The sequence below is a fragment of the Lates calcarifer genome, linkage group LG7_2, assembly GCF_001640805.2.
Source record: "Lates calcarifer isolate ASB-BC8 linkage group LG7_2, TLL_Latcal_v3, whole genome shotgun sequence".
NCBI lineage: Eukaryota > Metazoa > Chordata > Actinopteri > Centropomidae > Lates > Lates calcarifer.
In genome coordinates this window covers 8263125-8290820 of record NC_066854.1, presented here as the reverse complement: position 1 = coordinate 8290820, position 27696 = coordinate 8263125, and the positions used below count along the sequence as shown (strand labels likewise).

Here is a 27696-nt window from a genome sequence, read left to right as displayed (position 1 = left end):
CTAGTTAGCAAACAGTTGTCTTTACATATCCAAAAATTATCAACCTTAGCATTCATTTGAAATTGTGCTCCTGGTTAGCTGGTGAATAGGTAACTCCAATATTCACTGTTCTTTTACCCTCAATTTTCATCCAGCTGCTGAGGGAAATGCTAGCTAATCACTAACTTTATATGTCTCTGATTTGGTGCTGAGTAGGTAGTTTAACACTTTACTACTGAGAATAGCTGAAAGGCTGGAAGGCTGAAAACAACACTATGAGATTAGTGAGAGTGAACTAAAACTGTAAAGTTGTGGGCCAGAAAACCAAAACAATGAGCTGAAAGACGTTACAAAAACTTCTTAGAGTTAAGAGGAACTTTAGAGTTGGATGATAATTATCTGTGGGTTCATCACAGATAAAGATAATATCTGTGAGTTTGACTTTTTAACTGGGAAGGCTTGAAAAGAAAGAGATATATGCCTCGAGTAGTGAGTCTGTTAAATTCCTGAAGGGCACCAATAACTTTACACAGACCAAAATGCCATCATCTAAACTTACTGAATTTGGGACTGCTTCAGTTTCTTCCTAAAAATGTGATCTTTGTTTGTATGTCACCCAGAAAGAGTGGAATGACTCCTGGCATTTCCCCCCTGTCCGGGTTTATGAGAACAGCTCCTGACATTCTGAAATAACACGTATTATTTCACTGGAGAAAAAGAGCACACTTTAATGTGAAAAGGAACGTTTATTTTTGACCTTCTCATAGACTTATCTCAGACGACAGTGATGCAAGCACTCATATCCTGTTTTCCATAAAAATGTCCACAGAGACAGAACATATAACACCATGGTCATAAACTTCAAATGGAAACATTAAATTAAGCACTATATATTCGTATCAGATACAATGAAACATACAGTTGAATTTATTGCCAAGGAAACACAGAATTTAAGAGTAGATTGTTATTTGTCCTCCATATTTTTAAGTATACTGGGTATTCAAAACAACTCAACATTGAGAAATACAACCATATCATTGTGTTTACACTGAGGAGCTCCATTTTGTCAACGTTAAACATTATCACATAAAGAACATATAGGATATAGAATTGACAATATCCCATTGGGAGGTTTTGTTGAAAGGGTCTTGACCAATGACTATCAATGGCTGATTCTCATTTAGGCCTTTTAGTCCATTTTGCATCACAAGGAATTAAGGAGAATCTAAATGAGACTGAGCCAATGACTGGAGTAAAGAGTGAGTGCACCTTACTGATGTAATCACGACATACCCATGTGTACAGCTGTGTTGTCTTGATAATGTGAGAAAGGTGTGTTTTTATAGAGTAACTGAACTTTTAATGTGTTCAAACAATATGGTGCATGTTGAATTGATGAAATAAGACCTCAGTGTGAAAAGAAGATAAAATGGGAAGACACTCCTCATTAAAAGCTAATTAATAGTTCTGGAGTATTGGCACACCAGCACAAATATGTCTCACTAAACTGCTTGATTTAGAGAAAAGTGAGGAAAAAATTACACCCAATTGTGCATTTTACCTCTTAGCTCCAACAATAACCTGGGGCTACAACTGTAACACAACTCACATATTATGTATCACATAAAATAATAATGGCAGGACTTGTCTGGCTGCCAAAAAAGGAAATTAACACAATAAGTCAAACAGAACACAACACTTTGCCAATACGAATGCATGTTAATTGCACCAAAATGATTGAGACTTTTAGGCTACGAAACCATGAATAAAGTATGAAAAATGTGCAAAAACAAGGTCTACATTTAAAGGAAGCCTTTGCTTTTAATATTAGCATAACATTATTTCTTCTCTGTCACTTTTTAAAAAATAATTCAGTATTTATTAAGAGTAAAATTTTATGTAAAGACATCTGAATAGACAGCAGTGGCTACTTTGGTTCTTTTTTAATTAACAAGGGAAAAATAAGGGGATAATGCCTATGAATTTACAAAATATACACCTTCTGCTTTTTCCAGCAACCGTGATTGGTTTAAAGTAGGGGTGGTATGTGTGTATGAATTTATGTTTTGTGTATGATCACATACGCAGTGTATGTATTTTAAAGGTTTCTCAAAGTGCTATATCTGATAAGATGGTGGGAAAAAGAAAGAAAAAAGGAAAATTAGAAATTGATTTGTGGCTTTTTTCCTAGTTGCCGTGGTACAAATATGCCTATCGTAACCCAAAGTGCCTTAGAGTAGGAATTTCTAGTCCAACAAGGTCCGTTTGTCCTGGTTTTGTCTGTACTGACTCCAGCTTACCACCATCCATCTAGAATAGGTTTTCACTAAGTCTTTGTGAGTCAAATACAACATGAACCAGCATCATATTTGCCTTTAGAAATCATAATAAACAAGTGAAAATCACCTTTGAGAAGCTTGATGAAGTAACATCTAGGGTATTTCTTCTTTTTGTATTTGCACATTAAAGCTGCGCCAGGTAACTTTGCACAAATAGTAGCAAGTGTTTGAATTATTTTGATTCAGAAAGTGATGTCATTAGCTTACTCAAATACGTTTGTTGCTGCCTCTGGGTGTAAAAGTGCACATGAGCGGATTAATTTGGGCAAATGCAGCAGATCCTTGTGATTTTAAGAGGATGGGACAGTTTTCTGTTCTCTATGCAAGCATGAGTATTTTCACAAATCTTGCCCAGTGCAGCTTTAAGATAATGAGGCCAGTTTATGCTGATTTATTCATGTCTGTCTGTAGCTTTCAGTTGTGGGGTTCCAGTCCCTCAAGATGGTCGGGGATGGGTAGACCAGTGAGAATGGTCAGACACTTATTCCACACGTTAAACACGGGACACACGGGCTGGATGAAGGAGACGTGAAACGTGTGCAGGTGCTGGGAGCCCACGGCATCATAGAAGGTCAGGTACCCGGCGTCATAGTCCAACAGGACCCCGACGCGTCGCAGGTGTGGCGAAGGCTCGATGGCCAGCTCCTTGCTGTTGTGGCGAACCACCCAGGAGTTGTTGCAGCGGCAGAGCACCCAAGAGGCCGAGTTCTTACCGATCCACTCATGCTTGGGGGCTGATTTGTAGGCTATGCCCACAGCGTACCTGCAGAGGAGCAGAGGATTGTGTGATGTTATCCACACGTGAACTTGGACCCTTTAATGAAACAGAATCCCAAAATTATGACTCTCACCATGTGCTCCCTCCAATCAGAGCCTCCCAGTAATGACGACCACTGTCGATATAGACATTTCCCACCACACCATAGCTGCTCTGGCTGGAGAACCGCTCCTGGCTGTGGCCTTTCTTGGACGTGGTTTCATCACGCTCCACCGTCAGGTTATCATGGGACACCTTCAGCTTCTTGTGAGCAGATTTGGGGTCCAGCTTGAACGGCTGGCCTGGGAGAAGAGACGGAAGGAATTGAAAATTGATTTTTAAAGCGCTAATGCAGTGAGATCTATAACAGGCAGCATTACTTACAGAACAGCTAATTTATTTTCAGTTAATTAAATTTCATATTTACCGACAGAACTATATCAGGCACTGCAAGTGGAGCAAGTGACATAAGAAATCTAATAAGCTACTTCTGTGTGAATGTTTACTCATGAATTTTCCTGTAAAGGTCATGCGTTCAGATTCAGTCATCAGTCACTTACTGTTGGTCTTCAGAGTCCCCGGTTCACTGCTCCTGCTTCCCGCTTGGTTAATGGCCTTGACAACAAAGATATACTTGGTGCCGCTCTGCAGGCCATGTACCGTGTAGTGGTTCTGCTTGATGTTGGGAACTATCATCCAGCTCTCCAGTGAGTTACAGAGACCTGGGAGGAGAAAGAAAGGAGGGCGAGATAAGGAGAAAGTTGTTTAACAGCTAAAATGCATATTTTTAACAGGCCTAAAGTAGATATTGTGTGCTGTTTTCAGGGGAGGAGAAAACACCCAAACAAGAGAAAAACTATTTACTTAAGTTTCCTGGAGAGGACTGATGTACAGCTGTGTTGAAGGACTGTACTAAATGGCTGGTTGTGTGTGAGCCTGTGGCAGTGGGAGCAGGTGAGAGGGTGTGAAAAGGCACACGAGGAAACCATTCACACCCTGTTGGCTTCATATCTGCACAGTCCTCTCTCCGCTCTGTGTGTGCGTGTCTTCGGTGTGTGTTTTATTCAGTGGCACCGCAGTACAGCTGCACCACCTCCTAAGTTGTGTATGTGCGTATGTGTATGTACATTTTCCTTCCATGTCACGGCTTTGTTCGCTGAGAATGTACGCAGGAAGTTACAGCCATAGTGCTGCTCTTTGTTTGCCACCCAGGAGTGAAAACCAGTAAAACAATCCTTCATAATGAGGAGGTCACATGAAGATCCAGCAAAACCTGCTAGCTTGACCAAAAAACCAAAAGAAAAAAAAACATGTGAATAAATAGAAATATGCTGAATTAAAATTCCAATGTTTACTTGAACTAAATAATTTCTTTTCTTAAACTAACTTACACAGAATACATGTTTTGATGCATACAGAATTCCCCCCTTTCACTCTGGAAGATTATCAAAAGGCTGAGCATTATCAGCATTTTAGGTAGACTGTTAAGTGCTATGGAGAGGATTTCTGGGAGGTAAAATATCACCCTTTAAAATGCACAAAGTGCATAAAGATATTACAATATTTATGTCAACCTGAAAACGTTCTCTGACTTCTTCTGCACCAAGAACCCATTAAAATCCACTAAATGTTTATTTTTTTGTTCCACCCAACCCTAACAATGACCAAATGTAGGATTGAGACAAATCATAATGAGAACATTATAATTAGAACTGTTAAAACTTTACCATCAAAGTAACTATTGCTTGTGTTCCCACTGGTGCATTCTCAGACTGAAAGTAAATACGTTAATTAAAATTATACACGTTGGAACTTTATTTGATCAAGCTTGCAGTTCTAGGCATATCAAATAGAAATGGCAGATAAGAAAGCCAGTCAGTCACTATCATCTTAACACACATTTCCCCCAGGAAATCCAATCCAGAAGGCTGCACCGAACAATTATGCACAGGAGTTTAAGGATGTTGTTTTTGTTAACATTAACATTAGCGTTAACATTAACATCACAAGACTGTTTCCCGTCTTGCATAGTGATTCATCCGAATTGGACCTGGGGGAATTTTCTGGCACGTGACTCAGAAGTCAACAGCAACACCTCTGACATTATTGGATGTGAAAACAGGAGAAGAGAAAAATCACAGCATCTTGGCAAACATTAGGAGAGAAGGATGTGAAAGCAAGAGTGGAAAGAAAGAGGGAGTGCCACGTTAGTTTAATAGCTGTCGGTTCTAAACGTGCTTAAAAGTGCAATGTAATGTAAAGGCAGCGACAAAGGTGTAACCTTGGCAAGAAAGAAGTATAAGAAGGAAGGAATCCCTTAGCAGATTGAGTTGAAAAAGGAGGAAGAGCATAAAGGAAGGAAGGAAAGGAAGGAGGAAATAAAAGAAAAGAAGGCAGAGGATTTTTTGCTGCAAGGTAGATCTATTTGAATCTATAAAAAGACTTCAAAAAAGAATAGATGAAAGACAGAAAAAAGGCAGTTTGATTGAAAGGGAGCAGGGGAGCTCGTCTTTAGATGCCCTGACCCCATTTTCTTCCTTGTAGTTGTTGCTCACTCAAGTGTGTTCATGATTTTCTGGGTCTTGTGTGTATGCGGATAAGTGTGTGTCTATGTCAGTGTATACAGTATGTCTGTTGTTCAACAAGACATTGTGTCACAAAGTGTGTGTGGGATGCTGATTCATTCTCAGCTGCCACTCATGCCTTCAGTGCCACTTAAACCTAGACCTCTTGCATGTATAGACATAAGAACTCTGTATATCCACTGAAGTCTCATCCGCTGAGTGCTCCACATACAGTGTGGATTCTCCTCTGCGCTATTTCCAAATCTTATTCTCCTTTCATTCTTCACAAGCTACAGTCATTTGATGTATGACAAACATCTGAGGGTGATAGAAGCACAAAGGCTAGAGGGTTCACTTCGGGAGGTTCCACTTCCACTTCACTGCTATCTCAGCTTTTAGAAAAGCACTTCAACCCCCAGCTGCCTCAGGGGAGCTAGTGGCCACCAGTGAAGCAGCATGATTGTATAGAGCAGATCTCATGTCTGTAAACAGTCTGTAAGTAGTAACAAAAAAGTAAGTCTGCATAACAAATGCACTGGAAATGCTTACATGCAGGATGCGGGACAATGGCCCAGGCCTTTGTTAAGATTTATAAATACTAAGGTCACAGGCCTGCAACAATCACTATAGGCTCTCCTAAATTCTTAAATATTATATCATATATCTGTATAATGCTACATGGTAGAAGTTTATCAACAGATCTGGCAATTTGTTGTCTTAGATGACTGTGAAACAGAGCTGTGGGCTGCAACCTGAGCTCATCATGTTAGCCTATATTTGTTTACAGTTTGGCAAATTAGCACCATTAAAGTATGCTGAATTAGCCACCAGGAGTTCCTGTTTGCAATATACCCTTGGATGTACAGGCAGCTATCACTGATTATTTTGAAACTAAAGAAAACTTTAAAACATGATGATTCTGTGATTTATGAATGTTTAGTCACCAGGGACATCACAGATAAGTTCACTGAATCTAAATAAAATGTGTATCATGTCTGTAGAATGTAAATTAACTACAATCTTGAATATGGCTACTTGAACTAATCGAGTAGACTAGACAATCTGCTTAAGCTGGACTGCGTTCTCTCATTTATAGTTGATTGCAGCATTCTTTGTTAGCCACATATACTTACTGGCAATGTTGGACTGTCCAGTGAAAATGGCATACTGGAGCTCATAGGACACCACTGTGAATTCATCATCAGACGTCCAATGGACAGTGATGGTGTCATAGGAAGCCGTGCACAACTCTTCCCTTATGCACGGAGCACTTGGAGCTGTGTGTGGGAAAAAAAAAAAGTGCTATCATCCACCAACATATCAGGCTCTAATGCTGTATTCTGTTTGATTATATTTACAAATTACATTAGTAATGTTCTAAAATGATAACACACTCAAAGTTTGTCAGTTGGTGTAACAAACAGTCGCCCCAATTAACCTTGTTATGTTCATTTGGTTGAATTGGTTGAATGAGTGTAAAGGCTTCATTACACAGAGGATTGAAGATGTTCTTTCCAGTAGAGTGGTAGGTTGAGCATTAAAAATAATGTGCAGTAGAAATAATAAAATATTCAAGTAAAAAGCAGCTCACATTAACACAGGGAGGAGAGTAAATACCACAATCCTTTTATCAGTAACAAATGTGAGTTGTTACGTATCTGCTGATCCTAACTCTCTGAAACTCATGTATTGATTCATGGGTAAACTTGTTCAATGGAAAAATAAACAAAGTAAATCCTTTTTGTATTCAAGCCATGAAGCCTCAAGATAGAGAATGAACTGAGGTAGAGAAACAAAGATACAAAGGCACAGCTTAAACTGATTTTAACGCCACCTCCTCTCTCTTTCTGTGTCTGTCACTCTCTCCTCCTCCCAAGCCTTCTGTCATGAGTGGATGCACATAGTGGAGTGATTCAGACTGATTCACTTAGTGAAAAGGCCCTCCAGCGAGGCCCTCATGCATCGTGGAGAATAAATACGAGCCAGCCATTTTCACAGACCTTCAAATCCACTATGCGTGATGCCTTGTTTTTGTCCCCAGCGTGCTCATAATTCATACAGTGACATTTTGATGGGTACTCACAAATGGGACATCAGAAATTAATGTTGAAAATTAATTTTGGAGTTAATAGGCTGGGGCCTGTTCCTTCAAATGCAGTGCTCAAAGACAGCACACACTTCAAAAGAATTTTTTTAAAAGCAAAATCAGAATTTGAACCTAAAATAGAATAATAATTACAGGCAGTGTTGGGGTTTTATTCATTGTGGTAGTGAATTAGAGGGCCAGACTGTAGATCCCACAAAAAGGGACATTTGGTTTGTGATTTTAACCTTGAAAAAAGTGAGATCAAATGATTATGGTGCACATTTATAAAAATCTATACTGTTTTTAACTACAAATTAGTCCTCAAGGTTTAAAACATGAGACTGGGATAGTTCAGTGAATAAATAGCTTTTACTTGAATCAATAAATGCCTCTCAGAATGGACAGGCCTTGACGAAAAACATGTTTACCGGTGAGGTAATCCAGATTCTCCAGCAGCTTCTTCTCTCTGGTGAAGTCCAGGGCGAAGGTGTCAAAGGTGTCTGTTAGGTGTATCTCGGGGATCAGCACTTGGGTTGATGCAGTTGCCATGGAAACCCTAGATCATTACCGATCAAAATTGAACAGGCTGTCATACTCTATTGCTGCACTCTAAGCAATTCAGATTAAAAGATGGAGTTTTCAATTTGCAATTCCACATGTAGGTGTATTGTACATTTTGAAGGATTGATCACTTCAAATAGGGTGAAAATGTGTTATAAAGGTACAAGTATCAGATATGTGTACATCAGCATCATAACATCTATAACTATAACTTAAGCGTTTGCACCAGATCAGATTAGCTGATGGGGTACCACAAATATACATCATTAACAAACTGCTCAACAATTGCTATGTTAAAATATACTGAGCTCTAAATCTAAATGAAATCAGCCCTCTAGTTAGAGAAGCTCTGCAGATTAGATTCTGATCGAGAGACTTCTTTTGTTTGATAGGAAGGATAATGATTTTCTTTTATATCACTCTTTGTTTCTCCTGAGGATGCACATATTGGACACTGGGGTTTGTTCTCATTTGCTGAATCAGTTAGTCAGAAAGCTTAAGCAGGGAGCAGAATAAGACTAGGCTAAATAAAAGATGAAATCCCTCTATACTTGTCTTTGCTGTTGGGGAAGTTGGGGGCTTCTCAACATCTAATGTGTGCAATCTTTAACCTCTTCCTTGATGTAGACCTTGTGTAGCTAAGCTGAATAACTCCAGCATGTGTGGTCAGTGTGTGGGCTGTCTGACCTCTCGTTGATGCTCTTGGCTGTCTGCAGGAAGCGAGCGTGGTCGGTTTCTTTTAGCGTCTGATCGGCCTGCGTGATGAGGGCCGAGGACCTCTCGATGCACTGCTTGCAGTTGGAGATCTGTTGGGCAAGCTTCCGAAGCCTTTGTGTCTGGGAAAAAATAATGGCAAATGCAAAGAGATGTCTGAAAATGGCGCTGTTAGGATGGATCAAATAATCAAATCAAGGGTGCGTGAAAATGTCCTCATACAGGTTAGGGTGTTGTGGATCATTAGGGATGAGAACATAATCACAGCTGATGACAGGAAATGACCCAAAAATATGGGGTTTCATGGGTACAAGGAGATGGATGTTAACATTTTGAAGCAACGAAAAGGTCAAATTCAGAGTTGACTGATGCAGATAGTCATCTGTTTCTTTGTGTTTTCTTAATTGGTATGAACATCAGAGAAGGTAAATTGTAGCAAAGGGCATCAGCATAATGCTTAGTTAAAGTTACAGGGACTGAAAGCTGAATTGTTTTGGCCTCCCTTCCTGTTTTTTAGACCAAATAAAACAAACTATGGGTGTGATTTTACAACTAAGCTACATAAGAAAGTTCATTTCCAATGGACAAGAAAGAGTAACCACGAAATAGAAAAAGATGTTCAAACTACACGAGTTAAGCTTCTCCCATGTCCCTGCTAACCCTACATTTTCCAGGCCAGTGTCAACAGATCTATTGCACACAAATCTGGGATTTCATATCCTCTTGTTTGCCCCTCAGTTTCATTCCCACTCCATATGAGGGGAGATTTTAAGAGACAGATTGAGGTCAGTGGCTGGATTGAGGTCAAAGGACATTTCATTCAGCAGTTTGGCCTGAGAAGAACACAAAACAGTGTGATCTCAGCTCAAATCTTTTCAATTGATCATCATGTTGAAAAATAAGGACATAAGGCAGACTAACAAAAGAAACTTAGTCTCACAAAAAAGCCATCTGAGTGCTATTGATCATTATCTAGTACTCCACTAAAAAGCAATTTGTAGAAATCTGTTGGCCAAAAAAATAAATATCTGTTTGTCCATCTCTGTATCTTCTTTGATGAAATCCTAAAAGCAAAAAGCCCACATTACATTGTGAAAAAAAAATCCCCACTGTGTTCCAAGTCTCATTAGACACAGCTTTAAAAAATCGTCTGGGTTTAGAGAACAAATAAACACGCCCTCCCATATGTTCTGGGATCTACTTTTGGCCAGTCGGACTGTTTTCACCGTCTGTTTGGAATGTGTTGAAGGGTTCTGCTTTTCAGGCAGCTGAACGGTTTGCCGCCTGTTTGCGATATAGGGATCAGGTCAAGTGGCTGTGATGAAGCATTGTATTTGACACAAAATGAGGTCTGGTGGTAGCTCAAAGTGCTTTCTGTGTGTTTCAATAGTGATGAATGATTTTAGTGGTCTATCAACTGTAGCACTGTAGCAATCCAAACCTTTGGACTGCGAAAGCCTGTCAACAAAATATTGATTTGTACCATATTACATTACATTGCCTACTGAATGAATAGGGGAGTTAACCTGTTTTTATTCTATGTGAATATTCTATGACTGAGGAATATTAGATCTGCAGGCAATATTTGCCCCTTGATGATCATTCTACCCCGTGAAATGGTTCACTGATGGAGGAAAATATCATTCTTAATGATTAAGGATTGTTGTAAAGCATTCCTAATTAGCAAATTAAGCATCAATACAAAAAAGCACATTATGCTTTTTGCGGTGGAGGAACAAAATGACTTGAAAGTGGCTCCATGGGTAGCTTTGAAATGGGCAACAATTTTAGTTTATTGACTGTTTTCCAGATAAGAAAAAGTGAGAGGATGTGAAGTGAAAGATGGATATAAAAAACAGCAAAGCAAAATATATGGTATCTGCTGTCACACTCCTTGGCCCTCTGAGTGTTCACCTCACCTTCCCCTCCTTGATCTTGCTGCCAATGATCTGCCTCCTCTGCTGAATGATGTCAATCAGGACATCGCACTCCTCCAGGAGCTTGCTCTCCTGGCGGGATGCGTTCACCTGAGAACCAATTCAAACACAGTATTAGATAAACAAAGAGATTGATAGAGGGGTGGGAGGACTGACAATATAGCATATATGTTTAGTCATTCCACATCATGTCGACCAAGGGACAGGATGTCATTTTCATCCATCAGCCGGCTCTCTTGTCTGGAAGCAAACACTTCATGAAGATGAGGTTTATTCAGCCATTTTGCCTCCCGCTGGCTTGAGAGCTGAGTGACAAGTAAAATAAGCAGGAATCCTTGTGTTAGAGCATGACACTTCAGAGACGAGAGCTATGTCCGAAATCAGTCCCTATTTACTAAATAGTGCACTATATTTGCTCTCTACTGTTAATATGTAAGTCTCCAGATTCTGAGTGTGTCATCAAAGCAGCATATAGCATCTGAGGGCTAGCTAGGGACGCTTACTAGTATACATGCTAAGTGTCCATAGCATGTACTTTCTTTTCATTGTCTGAAATCTCAATTAACGACTCTATCATATAGGTAATAGTAAATGACTTAACAAGGCTGTGATTTTGGACACAGCCAAAGAGTAGCCTTAATTTCCTGCATGGCAGCCATTTTGAAGTTGGAAAATCCTCCAGTTGGACAAGGTGGAAATCAGACATCCAATAGTTTTACATTTTAAGATTATGTACTACACATTAGCAGATAGGAACTAGCTTACGTGCATAGAGATGCTAGCTAATGTGCAGATACATAGCAGCTAATGCATACAGGAGGTTACTAACTAGATTGGAATGACACTAAGACAGTAGGGGTGTCAGTGAACATGGCGTCATGTTGTCAAACTACTCAAGGGAATGCAAACATGTTAGGGCCTCATGAGGTGGCCTGCAGAATCAGACTCGATCATGTTCCACCAACACCACACGGGATAAACTGACAAATTGTTGTGTCCAAGGCTCATTTTGTTATGTGTCAAAGTGGCCATTTTTGGGTTGATGTCAGGTGGAATTGCTCTGAATTACTTCAAATCTTCAAGATTTCAAGATTTGGTTGAAAAGTTGTGTAAAGAAAAAAAGTTCTTAAGTTAAACTTTCAGCATAAGTCATATTGTGGAATTCCAGGCCGAGAAAGCATTAAGGCAAGCGTTGTTCCAGCTTTATATGAAAGTATATTTCATTTCTATGGCTGTGTGTTCAAAGATCTGCTTGGCTCAAAACCAACTCAAGGCAATTAAGCTTAAGAAAAATGTTTTAATTTAGTTGGAAGGTGATTGGGAAACTGCAGTTGATGCTGTTGATTACATTCAGCGTCCTTCTGCTATGATGGTCTGTAGAGGAAAGATGGCATCCAGCTCCATTCTCTGAGGTATTTGATTCACTTTGCAGTTGGAAGTCTCAGCAGGCAATAAAAGTTGTTCAAGTCCAATTATAAGACTGTAGGTCCTAACAGAATGTGTAATTTCTCAATGTGGTCATTTCCTAGCGGTCCTTTCAGCACCTTGTAAAGTGTTTTCTTGCTGTAGCAGAGCGATAGCACAGGGAGCAATGAAAGGGAAGTCTGCTGCGAGAGTTGCCAGGCCAACATGAGATCGTTATTCGTACATGCATACACTCCCTCTTGCACACACATGCTGACAGGTGTTTTAATAATGACATCATGGGGAGTCATTTGAGTTTCCTCCATGAAAGTCAAACAAGGCTGGAAAGGACTTCCTTAATATCCTCAGGCGTCCCTTCCTAAACAGTATTTATGTGATTTTTCAGGGTTGCCAAATGGAACAATTTGCCACCTGGATTACATCTCAGTGTTTATGTGAGACATGCCGAGCTGAACACCTCAGCGGTGCTGTATAGAGTAGCTCTAGCAATGCCGGTGCATCTGTCTTGTGAGTACTGCTAATTGGTTTCTTCGACATCACTATGACAGCTCTGGGGAAGCTTAAGATTTAAAACTGTTTACTTGGTGAAAAGCGTGTATACTGTATCTCTTTTGTGGCAGTTTGTACACCAATTAGTAAACTTAAACTTCTGAAAATAATGGGGTTTTTATGCAGTAGCTTTTTTGAATCTAAACCAAAAAGACACACTCTGAAGATTAGCTCTCCAGCATATTTAACTCATTTAATGAGCAGGTGGGTCAGGAACAACTGATAAACAACAATTACACTCAAATGGACCTGTAATGGAAATTTGGGTTTTTAACTTGGCAAAGATAGCTGTTAAGTTTCCAGCAAAGCTCTGATTCGCTTTCTCTGACATTTCATGACCGTTACGCTCAAGAACTGGATGTGAATGAAGATGACATCCGCCTGGAACAGCCACCCACAAGGCTACAGAGACTCATATGTGTCGTCATATACAGTACACACACGCTGTCCCGCAATATAACACACACATGCACATATGCACATATGCACACATAGGCTGTGACCAAAGTACATGATGTGCCATGTAAAGATGTGGAGCATCTAATGACTGTGGGCAGAGCCCTCTGGAGCATATGATCAGTATGACAGATTGCACCCTGACAGGGACATTAAGTGATTCATTTAACCACACACACACAAACGCACATATAAATGCCTCAAACCCTGAGGATATCCAAACTTTTGGAAAGGCACATCAGCCAAACTTTCTGCAGGGAGAGGCGAATTTAAACTTTACACGCCTAAATATATTCACTGACACTACATCTGTACAGCATAATGACAAAGACATCAGAGGTACTTCTTCTGCTGTGGCTTTTGCCAACAAGACTCTGAAATTAGATCAGCAGCAAAAGCAAAAAGCAGTAAGCCTAGTACTTTGCTCCTCGAGTGGTTTGGAAGCATGCTCTTTTTTTGCATTTAATAAACAAAACAACCATCTGCCTAAAATTTAATGATGCAATATTTGAGTTCCCCTATTTTTCAATATGCAAAAGGCAGCAGAGAAAATGGTCCAAATATTGTGTGGGATTAGATTCTAACATTTACAGCATCTTGATTTTATTAGTTGACATGTTGGCAGCTGAAAAAGAATGCTGGGATATGACACAAAATGTGGTGCAGGATCATGACATTGCATTTACAGATAGTGATTCACTGGAGCTGAATGTGAGACCACTTAAGAAAGGTTTAACATCATTTTTTAAAATACCTTGCCTTTAAAAAAAAAAATCTAGTAACTTATTCAATATCCCTCTTTATGAATAGATGTAAGTTATTTCTTCTCAGTGTGCATGTACTCATACACCATCTCAAAGATGTCAGGGAATCCTAGCAGCCATCACCAGAGAAGCTTTGGAATAGATTGATCTGATGTGAAATATTCAGAAAGCTCCATGAGCAGCACGCCATGCTGCCTGTATAGTGCTTTTCCTGTGTGACCCTTTTTTCTTAGCCCTGTCACATTCATCCCTTTCATGAGCTGCATGCGCATGCCATTTATCATTTATTATTATGAGTTTATATATTTATTTTTGGCTCATGAGCAACACTTCAACATGTATTTTTCTGTGAATTTCCATCTCCTTCTTGTGCAATGTGACTTTTCTCACCTAAAGACAGCGTGCTATCACTGTACACTCCCCAAGCTATTTTAAGGCTTTAGAGTGTGTTGTGAAACCCTACTGTATGTGTAGTTGTGACCATAATGCACTAGGGAAAAATAGGTCAAGCATTTTTTGCCCTTTGCATGTGCATCATTTATTTATTTCTGATTTTTAAAGTAGAGGTTTTGCACTTTTTTTTTTTTTTTTGGTGCTTTTGTGATGATCGAGAAGATCAAACATGCTGCTTTCGCTTTTTTTAAATTCCTGCATCATCAAAATTTGCCCAGCTTAGCTCACAGAAAACATCTTTGCGTGACAGCAACAACAAAAACACGCTCACAAAATATAAAATATGCACCCAGCAAACACACAAAAAAAATGTAATCTCCTTAATAAATCACAATCCTCTTTCCTTGCAGTTTGCATAGGTTTTGCCAGGCAGAAAGGCTGTTTGCCATTATTTCAAAACTGAGATGTCACTGCCTTTTAACCCTGTGGCATTGCTTTATTTAAAGCTTCTTAGTGGGCCAGCGTGACACGAACATGCAGGCTTAGCACAGAACTAAATACGCAGACATTCACACACTGTTATTATCCTAATAACAAACACATAAACAAACCAGATGCTGAGTAATTGCAGAAAACAACACAATGGGTGCACTGCTCATGCCACTATCTGCACTAATTAAATCAAAAATATGCAACAAGGAGTTAAACCTAATGTCTGCACATTGTTTTCAGAATATATAGTGTGATGCTAAATCAGCATCAACTATTGCTAAAATCCAGAATTCCACACATATCACTGCAGATATAAGTAATCAAGTTGCACAACCTTATCCTAACTTCTATAATTTGCAAGAAAAAAAAGAATAAATAAATCAATAAAATACTAGACAAAAAAAATTCCCTGTACAAGCTCCCAGGATCTAAGGTGAAATCTTCAAATGACTTATTTATTATTCAGGCATCAAAATTGTTGCTCACTCTTAAATGATGAATAGACAAATTGTTTCAGATGTAAAATAGAACATATTTTTAAACAGTATATTCATTCATGTTATTCAGCTCTTTACCGTGAGTTTAGCTGCTAACTTTAGCTATATGCTAATCTAAAGGACATTGGACTCAGTCTTCAGTCATTATACAAATAAGACAGGAGATGTGTCTGGTAGAGTTACTGGGGAATGTAAAACTACAGCATTTTTGTAAATAAATGCATGAATCAATTTAAAAATCATAAAATAACAGAATGGGATTTTGCATATTTACAAATACTGAAAATAAGATAACTAATTCTGTACTTATCCAGTGGTATCACACATTTCCTAGAGCAGATCAATCGTGTAATATCCTTCCATCCATTATGTATACCGCTGATTCTTACGGGTCGCGGGGGGGTATCCAATCCCAATTGTATATTATATATGATACATTTAAGCACATAGAACAATAACCAGCCACAGACGATGTAGGGTCAGTGGTGACCTCAGAGTACCACAGTGGCTCACCTCTACATGTTGACAAGTCTGAATCAGTTTCCCCATAAGTGACTCCAGCTCGTTATTCCTCTTGATCAAACTACTCAGGTTGGAGTCCAGGGCTTGCTGCAACAAATACACACACAAAAAAGAGAGAAGAGAGTGAACAAATGAAAAGAATAAAAGTCAGAGACATAAATGCAAAGAAACAGAAGTGGAGGGCAGAGGCTGTAAATCAAAAGCAACAGATTTTTCCCTTTAGGTTTATGTGCTTACACCAGCCAAAGACAGTGTAAGACAACCTCGGGTGCTACAAAAAGTTGTAAAGCAACTACACTCTAAAAACAAAACAAGACAAAATGAGCAAAATTGTTTGATTCCTCAGAGCAGATTCACTTAAGAGTAGCAAAGAGAAGCAATGTTTTCCCTTCCTTTGCCCAAGCATCTCCAAGAGTTGCACAGTCTTATCTCTTTTTGAAAGGGTGCGTTCAGTGTCCACGTACCTCTGAGCGTGGGTGATACCCCTCATCCCTGTACTGCCTCCTCATCCTGCCCTGTCCGAGCCTCTCCGACGGAGAGAAGTCTACACTACGAAGGGATGTGACTGGGACAGCCACTCCACTGAGCACCAAGCCATGCGCGAACCCAGCCAAGCGGCAAATTAGGCATCAAAAGCTTTCCCTGCAAGAGCACGCAGCAGCGCTCTTGGCTAACGAACCGGCAAACAGGTGACAGCACGTCAGCTCTGTCCCTTAATGCTCCTCCCTGTTTTTATTTTATTTCTCTCCTCCCCCTTTTTTTTTTTTTTTTACTCCCACCCCCCCTTTTCATCCGCTTGGGCTCAAGCTGTCTCCTTTACTTCTAAGACCGTCATATTATTGCCAAACCGAGCGTGCTTAAGCCGCTCTGATGCCACGTCTCCACTGTCCCGTTCAAAACTGTTTTCCAGATGAATTTGAGCTCAGATTTTGTGAATGCTGAGATTTGAAAATGGTTGGTGTAGGTGCATCAGAGCAGCAAGGCCTGAGACAGCAAAATATCAAAGACAGCTTTGCTGGGGTGCAGGTATCCAAATATATGTTGCATTCGGATAAATCCTGTTGCTTTGGCTTTAAATGCAAATTCAAACTGCTTGGCTTTAAATTAAGAACGCCAGCTAGCTTGATATGCTACATTACAAGCTGAATTCGCTTAACCTTCAACCAGGTTTTAGCAGCAGTGTAAACAAAGCCAGGTTCTGATGTGGTGTTTGAGAATTAAAAAGGAGTTACCCCAGAGGGAATATTGAATAAGCAAGAACAGTAAACACAGATAGAGATTGGTGGGATTTGTGTGGTTTTTTGTGTGTGTGTGTACACTGTAGTGGCACAAGGATGGGGGGCTTAATGGATGGCCTTAATACGGAGATGACACACAAAAGCAAAAGCAGCATAAAGGTCTTCTCAGAGAGAGGAAAGTTACGCCGTCGCTGTCGTCATATTATCATCCATAGAGATAAAAATAAACTAAACCTCTTAAAGGATCACGACAAGAATCACAACAATAAGGCAGTGTCACGTGCAGGCCGGTGCATGCAGCAAAATGCATACATGCATACTTAAATGCGAAGGGAATAACATTCGTAATTATGTCTACATAATAACATATTGCACACAAAGCAAACTTTACATCCCTGCATGCACACGTGCAATCTTCGGTACAGGAAATACACCATGACATGTACTCAACATACAGCTGGGAACAACATCCTAGGGATTTAAAAAATGAAACCTGCTGTCAGTTTCCATGCCTGTGTGTGTGGCTGTAAATATATCCCTGTGTGTGTGTGTTTATTTGTGGTCAGGTTTGGACATGAAGAGGTTAATACACATCTACAGTGTCCAGGTTGCCAACTAGTATTAATCTAGGGGCTGAACTGCCCACCTGGCCGTCAGGTCCATCACCTGTCAATCCTGCATCTCTATCCACTCCCTCTCTCTCTCCCTCTCTCTGTCTGCCTATTCTAATTTTCTGCTGCCAGTCCAAGCCGGATTTTCACCAAAACCAAAACAGTGTCTGTGTAAAGTTAATCTCCCCTTCGAACCCTGCTAGCTAAGCCATGTTGATTTGATGGGTTTTTAGATATACAGTAAGCCAATGGATTCAGATTATCTCGGTGTTGAGCTGCATGAGTGCAAAATCAATTTCACAACTGAAAACCAGTGCTGCAAAGTAACAAAGTACAATTACAGTGTACTTTACTTGAGTATTTCCATTTTTTGCTACTTCTTAAACTAAAGCATTTATTGACAATTTGCCTCGCAGATTGAGATTTTACATACAAAGCATCATCTTGCAGCAGAGAATATTGTCTGTTTATTGTTAATAGGGACCCCATTAGCTTTCTGACTGCTTGGTTTCCTGTGGTCCATACATGCATGAAGAAAACAGGACAAAAATCTCAGCATTAAAAGTTCTTAAACAAAAATGAACAAGGTTATAACATGAAGGAAATATGTGGAAATGTCCCTCAAGATGGCGATGTTTCCTGCTCGTGTTTAAAAACTAGTTTTATGTCGGTCCTGGGGAAATAATGTTCCTGATAAACTACAGGATAAAAAGACAAAGTTTGGTGTAGCCCTCTGTAGCCCTCTTCTCAGACAGCGATTGATGCACAGTAGTTATCATGGATGGATGATAGGCAGGCACCGATGCCATGCTGTGCTATGTGATATGCACGGAGCCGAGCTACTAGCAGCTTTGTTTTAAACTAAGTGCAGCTCTTGCATAATATATAATGCACTATTATTCTATAAAGTGTGTAAAATTAGCTCTAGTTGAAAAATGAAAAAGCTCTGTATAGCTCTTATAAAACCAATATTACAATGTGCATTACACAAAACAAAGACAGAGGAATAAAATGAGAAAAGCAGAATCAATAAAACAGTCACAAAATAAGATAATAAGCATATAAAACATGAAGTCTTAAACTTAAACACAGGAGCAGCCAGAAGGTTCTCATCTGAAAGACTGTTAAGAGGAGAGCCATTTTAACAGTATAAGCTGGAGACTGACTATAAAGAGCCTTTAGAGGTAATCAATAAAATCTTAAAATCTACTGTAAATTCAATAGGAAATGAGTGTAGTGGCGCTTTAAGAGGAGTAATTTAATCTGTTTTCCTGGTTTGAGTCAAAAAATCTGGCAGCTGCTTTCTGCAAAAGTGCCAAAAAACTAACTGAAGTCTTTATATAAAAAGTTTTTCTTCTCATAGGTGGGATATCCCGCCATGCTTCACCTTTTAAAGACAATCCAAATGATGACAAGGTGTTTAGTCTCTAATCCACACTGACGTACACGGCTGTTTGGCAATAGAGCAAATCATCCTCAGACTCGACTGTAGGAGACGAGCAGTTTAGTCAGATCACTTGAAATGTAAATACATTTCTAAAAATACGATTTATTTTCCTAAGTGTGGTCAGCTGACGGCGTCAGAGCCAGTTTTGTGCTGTGGGGATTTTTTGGTTCCTTCCTCAGCATCTGCTCTTAATCAGTGGGAAGCTGTTCTGCTGGAGCACACTCAGATCCTCTCACCGCTTCTTCTTCTATCACCCAACAGGAATCCGCTCTTTGAAACCGAACTTTGCATAAGTTTCATCGGCTAACGTCTTCCTTTCGGCTTAAAATAAAAGCTGTATGGCACCACGTTCCCACACTGTATCACTATTGTTTTTTTCTCGTTGATATTTTCCACCATTTCTATGTAAATGAGGAAACCCCCTATATACATGTGTGAGTGGACTGAATCACCCCAAAGCAGTGCTGATAAGCTAAGAATTTATGCAAGGGGATCTCTCTCTCTCTCTCTCTCTCTCTCTCTCTCTCTCTCTCTCTCACACACACACACACACACATACACAACCACAGAGACAGGTAGGCAACTGAACTTCAGACGAGATACATATTTTCAAGATTTGCTGTGACACTGAACAGGATTGTGTTCTCGGGAATCCTCATCGAACTGACAGAATTTCACTCCATTCTCTCCCTTGGTGCTCATATATACTGTATATGAGTGTGTGTGTGTGTGTGTGTGTGTGTGTGTGTGTGTGTGTGTGTGTTAGAGAGAGATCAGAGAACCCAGTCACACATATAAAGGTAGAAAGTTGAGGCGAGTACAGAGAGAACAAAGGTGGACTGTTGCGTGTCCACTCATGTTATTGCCAAGTCATCATTGTATTGGGTGTTCTGTATTTGATGGAGGGCACCGCCGTCTTTGCTCGACACCCAGTTTCCCACTAGCAAGCTCCTCTGTAAATTGGAAACAATGTTCGATTGTGTGTGTTTTTGTATCAGTCTGAGAGACAGTCAGATGATTCCTGCAGGAAAAAAAAGGGAGCGCCAACTCAAAAGCAAAGTGTAGCAGAGAAAAAAGAAAACACAGTGAGGAAAGAAACATTGTACTGGAGGAAACTGGGATGGAGGTGTGTGATTGTGTTTGATTGAGAGACAAGAAGGCCCCAAGCAAAGAGAACATTCAGTGCTGAATGTAAGAAAGAAGACTGTGAGTGCTGCACAGTGCACTGTAAATTCTCAAATAATGGCTTTCATTTACTTCAGCTGAAGAGAGAAGCCGGCCGTTTTTGAGACAGGCTTTTATTACAGACAGGCGGATGAAACTGGTGGGTCTTTTAGGAGGCTTACAGAAGGTGGTTTAACCTCAGAGAAACTAAAACTGATGGTGCCTTCAGGGTATCTTCATCAGCTTGTAAAGACTGAACCAGGAAGAACTGTAACAAACTTCACAATACCTGCCTTTATAGAATGCTTTACGTCGGTGGTAATGTTATAGTATGTATATCCACACAACTTCCAATTTCTTTCTGTAATGCCAAGCCCAGGAATTAGCACTGTTAAAACTGCAATCAGTATCAAAATCTTGTCTTTGACCTCCAGTAGTTTAACTTTTCACCTTGCTGCAGTGATTTAAAGGTGTACTCCAGGACCTGGTGACATCAGTGTTGGGCGTGGTTGGATGTGAACCAAGCTTGAAACTTAATTCACTTGCTTTGTTTAAAGAGGAACTTCATGCTTTAATGCCTTTTATTGTTAAAAGTTTGGAGTTGGTTGCACTTCTGATCACACCCATTAGCACTGATGGATTTGATGTCACAGTGTACTGACACACCCCTAAAGTACACCACTACATCACTTCTAGAGGTCAGAAAAAAACAAGATTTCTAGCTAGTATTGCACTTTAATAATTCACTTTAAGGGGAGTTTGAAGAAGTCAAGGTTGAAATGTTTAATAGCATAAACAATATTAAGGGAGGAAGTAAGGAGAATAAGTGTATCCACAATATAAAAGATGAATGAGACAGCTGGAGGACATAAAGGTAAATATTGTGCTTATCAGCAAGGCTGTGAGTCAAATATAATGTTTTGTGTCTGCACATGTTTTATTGTGCGTGTTGGCAGTTGACAACCTAAAGTACATTGTTTCAACACTAAAGGACAGCTGATTAAAGCAAATGGATTACTACATAAACACAACAAACCTGTGATTTGAAACCAAAGCTAGCACACACACACAGAGCACCTCCCATCTTTTATCCTCAAGGTTCGTTCTCCTCAGACCCAGAGCCAAGGACTTTAAAAGCTATTTCCAGCTGCCTTCTCCGTCAATTTCCTGTGACGGAGGTAATTTTATCTCTGAAAAAGGATGGGTGTTCCCACAATAACCTCCACAGCTCTTATCAGAGACACCACCACTGCCACTGAAAAAAGGGAACTATTCCAATCATCTGATATTCTTCTCTCTCTTTTTTTCCTGTGCCGAGTGGGGATATCTCAAATTCCAGCAGATCAGGGCAAAAAGTGATATGCACGAAATGGTCTGGAAAATATGACCAAAACAGTTTCAACTTGTCAGACTCCAAAATGAAAGAAAAAACATCCATTCTGAGTGAAAGAGGAAAAACGAACTGCCTGTAACATCTTAAGGATTTCAAGTTTAACCATTGAGTTACGTGACAAACTGAGGCTTTCGTGTCTTTCCCGCACCTCCTCTTTTAAGAAGTTCCTCCAAAGTTTGCTGTCTTTATGAATTAAAAATCAGATGTGTTGTTCTGCATAAATACTACATGGCGGTGGAGTTGTTTCCTGTGATAATTGGCTGAGATCGAGGCCTCAATTTATCTCCTTCCCTGATTCTGTTACTAGTTAAAAACTTTGTTTTGCCTCTTAAAGCTCTAACTCAATTCAGAGAAGCTGGCATAAGATTTAAAGGAACATTCTGTACAATTATTCAAGATGAGGAATTATTTTAATTAAAATTGCTGTATTTTTCTTTGTCAAAAGTTTACATTAATTGTTAACATTACTTGTGTTACATAATCATAATTGAAGATGACTGTTGTCAGGATTTATTTGTGTATGTAGCGTGTGGGCTCGCTGCATGCTTTTACTTAATGCTGCCACGCTAAGATTAAAAGAAAAAGGAAATTTGTTTACCAAAATGAATTAAAGTTATGTGAACTGACATGTACACAACTCAGCTTTCTACTTTGGAACAGAATTTAGCCTAAGGTTGAAATACTTTAAAACTTTGCTGTAATTTAAGATACAGCAAAACAACTAAGTGATTTGAAAACAATGGTTACAGTTAATGTGGTTTGGTCAATTCTGTGATGTATAATGTATCCTTTTTAATAAGCCTTTCATCCTGAATTTGAACTCATGTTATGACTTTGACCAAGACAACATGACAAATACTGGAGCTTCCCCATAGATGTTGAATAATAGTCTATGTCACTACAGTATAGAGCACAAAAGGATGGAGGAGGATTAATCCAGAAAAACATCAATGATTTATATGACAGATAAATCATTTAATTAAGGATAACATTTTGATGTTTTGCTGCTTTTCTTTTCAATCAGTTAATCAATTATTCAACTAATCAACAAGGAAAGAAATTGTTAATAACTTTATATGTCAATTTCATGTAATAACAGTTGCATATGTTGCAAAAAATGTAAACTGAAGGAGTTAGGAGAGTAAAGTTAATGGATCATGATGCTGTAATTTCCATCAAAGAAAGGAAATCATCAGGGTTTACTGATAATGACAGTACTGTGCAAAATCTTTCAAATAATACCATGTAACGTCTGTTTTACGATCGATCCTTAATGATCTCCATTAAGGTCACATGTTGCATACCCTTTCTCTTAAATGCTGTGGTTTAGGTCTATGAAGTTCATCAGTGCTAACAGGGTCTTAACCCCTCGGTTGTATCAAACTCACGTCATGTGCCAGCTGGCTGCCGAGAGAGTTCTGAGAGCTAAACAGGTGGTTAAATCCCCTCTAACTATTGGCAGGAAAGGCACATTTGTTGCCTGTGTGTGAGACAGGAGGTCGTGCCTGTCTGTTTTCAGACAAGTGTAAGGGTAAGAGGGCAGATGGAAGGTCTCAAGTGCATGTGTGTGCAGACATGCAAGCTGTGCTTGTTTGTGTGTGTGTGAGGGGCAGAGAGATCTTGCTGAAAAGTCATTGAAGCTGTTTTACATGCTTTGTCTACTCTAAATGCCCGCACAAATACTGTGACTTGCATCGAACAGCAGCACATGATTTATTTATTTTGAGGATTACATACAGTAAAAAGCAGCTTTTGTTCTTATGTACATTCAGAGTAATGTTCTATGTTCAGCAGCTCACAGCGTAAAGCAGAAACCACCAGGGATCATTCTATGCATAAAGTCCTCAGGCTGTTAATTTAAATTCAAACTTATAGAGTCAAACAAAGTGTAAATCACATGGTACCTGCACCTGTGCTCCACACGTGAAACCTCTCATGCAACCTTCAGGTACTCCTTCTGCACTGGGAATACACATGTACTGCGTGTGTAGGACACAAACAAGGACTCCTAGTGTGACATGTCATGGTCGTACATTTTTCTTTGCACGCACAGGTAATATTTAGCAACCTGTGGGCATGTCAGAGCAAGAAGAAATCTGCTGTTGCTTTGGTTCTTTGTGTGATATCACATAATTAGCCTGTATGGTAACTGCTGGGTGCGTTGACCTGTGCTACACTACTGTACGTTGTCTCTCCGGATGAATGGAAGTAGAGGGGAAGGGGGCGGTAAAGAGAGGCATGATAATTAGAAACAGAAGCATGATAATTAGATGATGCACTGACCTGTAGCTTTCCTGCTAATTATTCTTCTCTGCTTAAATTTGCTGAAACACGCAAGATGACACAGTGTAGGTGCATGCAGCAACTCTGATGACAAAGGATGTCAAGTCCATTATTTAAGGCAGAACGGCTTGTAAAATAAATGGTGCCAACCAGCAGAGGGCATATAATAATAGACAGTATGGTGCATTAGTGGCTACTTGTAGATTTAAGATGACCCCAGAGAAAGTAGAATGTTATAGAGCTGCTAGTTTCATCTTGAACACTAATGTTTCAGTAACAACAGTATCACTACCTCAACTTGGAATCTGTTCTTGTGATTCAGTTTCTTCCATTATATCACTAAAGCCGTGGCCCCTCTCTGAGGACGTATTACAAATCAACTTCACACTTGAACATGTGTTTCAAACCTCTGGTAAAAGAAAGTAAAAACCTGTTCCTCCCAGGAATCAACATAGCATTTCATTTAGCAAAGCTAAACACTCTCAGAGTGAGCGTGCAGCAGGTTGTTGCTGGAAATGTTCCCTGGGTAAATGACGCTTGGGGAAAAGTTGGATGCATTTTCTCGCTCATTGTTCTGAAAATCTGTAATGTGTAACTAACCTGTGAGACAATCAGTGCGGCTGCAAAATGTTTTTGTTGGACGGCTTCATCTGCAGAAAAGATTATGTTTTCACTCAAATGGTTAAGCTGTACCTCAATTAAACTGAATCTAAAATAGTGATAAAATGCTACTTGTAAGTTCCATTTACAGTGATATAAAACAGAGAAAAAGAAATAATCCACACATTTGAGAAGAGAATTTTAGGAATTTTGCTTAAAAATGACTGAAACAATTAATTGATAATCAAAATAATTGCAGGCGAATCTTATGTGATCCTGCAAATCATTTGTAACTTTGGAAACTCCACCAATTTTATGCATTAAGGTAATAATACTAAATCAGTGGAGTAGCCCTTTAAGAAGTGCTACGTAATTAGAGGACAGATTATAAGATTGTTAGCAGCATCCAGTGGACATTCCGGGTAACATTTTCCTCCCTGTAAGCTCACACACATACACCACACACACACACACACACACACACACACACACACACATACACACATACTGCCTCTATGGCCATTACCAGCGTACTCTAATAGCCACACTCAATTAAGCACACCCACACCCAGCAGGCAATTGTCGCTCGTTAACCTGCAACCTCATTGAAGACACCATGCCTCGTCACTAATGACACTCCCCATATTCACTGTGTGTGCACGCCTCTGAATACCCTCCTGGCACACACCGGCGTGGTGTAGTGATTATGCTAATTGCTTAATTATTCAGGAGAGATAATAAGTCAGCGTGAGATGATAAAAATCTCCCTTGATAATCGAGTTAGATACCTGGGTAAGGATAATAGGAAATTTCATACTGCAGAGCAGAATAAAATTAAAGTTTAAAATTCATTATGCTGTATGTGTTAGATAAAGAATGGGATGAATCTATAACCTTATCTGTCATTAAAATGAATCAGAGCTCTAAAAATGGCGGCAGGTTTTAATGCGGGCACTGTGCAAATTTCAAATGTGAAATTACACAAACAAACAAATTAAAAAAACATACCTTGAGTTTTTCATAGCGGTCACTCAGTGCTGCCACCTGGTGGTCCCTGTGCCTTCCGACCAGTTTGCACAGTGAGCAGATCAGCTGATCGTCAGTGACACAGTACATGTTCACCTTCTCCTCCTCGTGCTCCAGACACTGGAGCCCTCTGAGGTGGGAGTCCGGCATGGGCTCGATGAGCCGGTGGCCGGTGAACGGCTTCTTGTTGGGGTGCGTCGCCCTGAGGCACTCCTCACAGTACGACACCTCGCACGTCACGCACGTCTTGACGGCATCCTGCGGCGGGTCCTGCTCGCAGAACTGGCACTGGACCGGTTCGGGAGGCGTTCCTGGGCTGGACATGGCGGCGCTGACAGGGACCAGCGCCAACCGGTTGCTCCCTTCCTCACTGGGAGAGTTGGGCCCGCTGTGGGGCGCGGGCAGCGGCAGTGGTAGGGGGAGCCCAGCTGAAGATGAGGCTCTCTGAACTCGATCAATAATGTTCTGCAAGGTCACGTTTCTCTTAAGTCCTTCTAGTCCACGCTCCGGACTCAGAGAGATGACATATCGACAGGTGGGGCACTGGAAGGCGCCGATGCTCTGAACAGATTCGTTGGTGGCGCAGTGGGAGACGAGGATGCGGTGGGCGCAGCCGAAGCACAGGCTGTGGGCACAGGGGAGCAGAAGCGGGTCTTCAAAAAGCTCCAGGCAGATTGGGCAGGTCAGCTCTGACTCCAGAGTGTCCATCCTGCTCAGAAGAGGCCAGGCGGGACCAGGCGCAGCGTCAGCGAAATCCAGAAGAGCCGCTCAGCTGTCTGTAGGCCGGAGACAGAGAGATAGAGAGAGGAAAGCAGAGAAAGAGAGGGGGAAAAAAGGGAAAAGAAAGCACAGGGATTTGTGATTAAATGGTGTGAAACAGCTTACTCTCACTGCTTTCTTGGGAGGGCTTATATCTCAATGGAGCAGACCACTGAGTGGACTTAAAGAATGGCCCCAGTGTTAAGTGCTGGATTTTCTAACTCTGTGTGAAAACCGAAAATGGAGGGAAAATTGATATCTCCAAAGACTAGACAAACAGAATACTTAACTTCAGTACGCGTCATCATCGCACATTTAGATCTTTTAAAACTGACAACACGCAGGCTGTGAAACTTCCACTCCTATCCACAGATGCTCGTGGCATTTAAATTCTCCTCAGACAAAGCTGTTGATACAACAGAATATTACACAACAAAGGGTGGGTGTGATTGCAGTGCAGCAGACGGAGGATGCAAATTCATTTTTCTTATTGGCTTTGTCAAAATAACACAGGGGTAGTCAGGCCAGGATGAAGATGTGATAATTGGTGCAGATATAGACGCCAAAGACTTAAAAAGAGAACACACAAGAAAACAACCACCACAATGCAAACTGATATCAAGACTCAAGACCTTCAAAGTCTTAGTGTGTGTGGCTTATTTTCTACAGCACACACACCATCATCAGTCTCTTTGTCTGTTGGCACAGCAATTAGAACATCACCAGAGGTAGACAACGCATTTCATTTTCCAACTGACGCTGACTCATGATGTATAAAAATCAGTGGAGGTGCTCCTCTAAAACAGGCCGTGCTTACAATTACACTCTCTGTAATGGATTTGCAATCTCAGTGGAAAAGAATGGAAATAAAACCAGCGGCAGTGGAGATTTTATTTTTAGTATTTTAATACGTCTGACATTTCGTTTTTAACACTCAGCAGCACCAGTGTAGCAGTGGAGGGAGGGGATGGGGTGTGGTTTTGATATTCGGTGCAGCAGTGGCAGCTGCAGCCACAGCTGTAGTCAGTCGGTAATTAGCGCACATCTCCATTTATTCCCCCCACAGAGGAGCTGACTCTTGATTTCCTGTCTGACCCTGCGTGCTGTTGGTGCGTCTCGCTCAGTCAGACAGTCACCTGT

General features: G+C 40.3%; 1 protein-coding gene across 3 annotated transcripts in view; it reads right to left on the bottom strand.

Annotated features, from left to right (window-relative positions):
* Nucleotides 1-705: 705 nt before the first annotated feature.
* The window catches only part of LOC108891883 (E3 ubiquitin-protein ligase Midline-1), an 81572-nt gene continuing 54581 nt past the window's right edge, over nt 706-27696 (bottom strand). For all 3 annotated transcript variants that reach the window (XM_051066045.1, XM_018689224.2, XM_018689223.2), the window contains exons 2-10: nt 25780-26573; nt 16027-16122; nt 10920-11027; nt 8974-9122; nt 8154-8281; nt 6773-6916; nt 3636-3797; nt 3170-3377; nt 706-3081 (exon numbers count right to left, since the gene is read on the bottom strand). In XM_051066045.1, the coding sequence (XP_050922002.1) occupies nt 2733-3081; nt 3170-3377; nt 3636-3797; nt 6773-6916; nt 8154-8281; nt 8974-9122; nt 10920-11027; nt 16027-16122; nt 25780-26505 (2070 nt within the window). In that variant the 5' untranslated portion in view covers nt 26506-26573 and the 3' untranslated portion in view covers nt 706-2732. The remainder of the gene's footprint in view (nt 3082-3169; nt 3378-3635; nt 3798-6772; nt 6917-8153; nt 8282-8973; nt 9123-10919; nt 11028-16026; nt 16123-25779; nt 26574-27696) is intronic.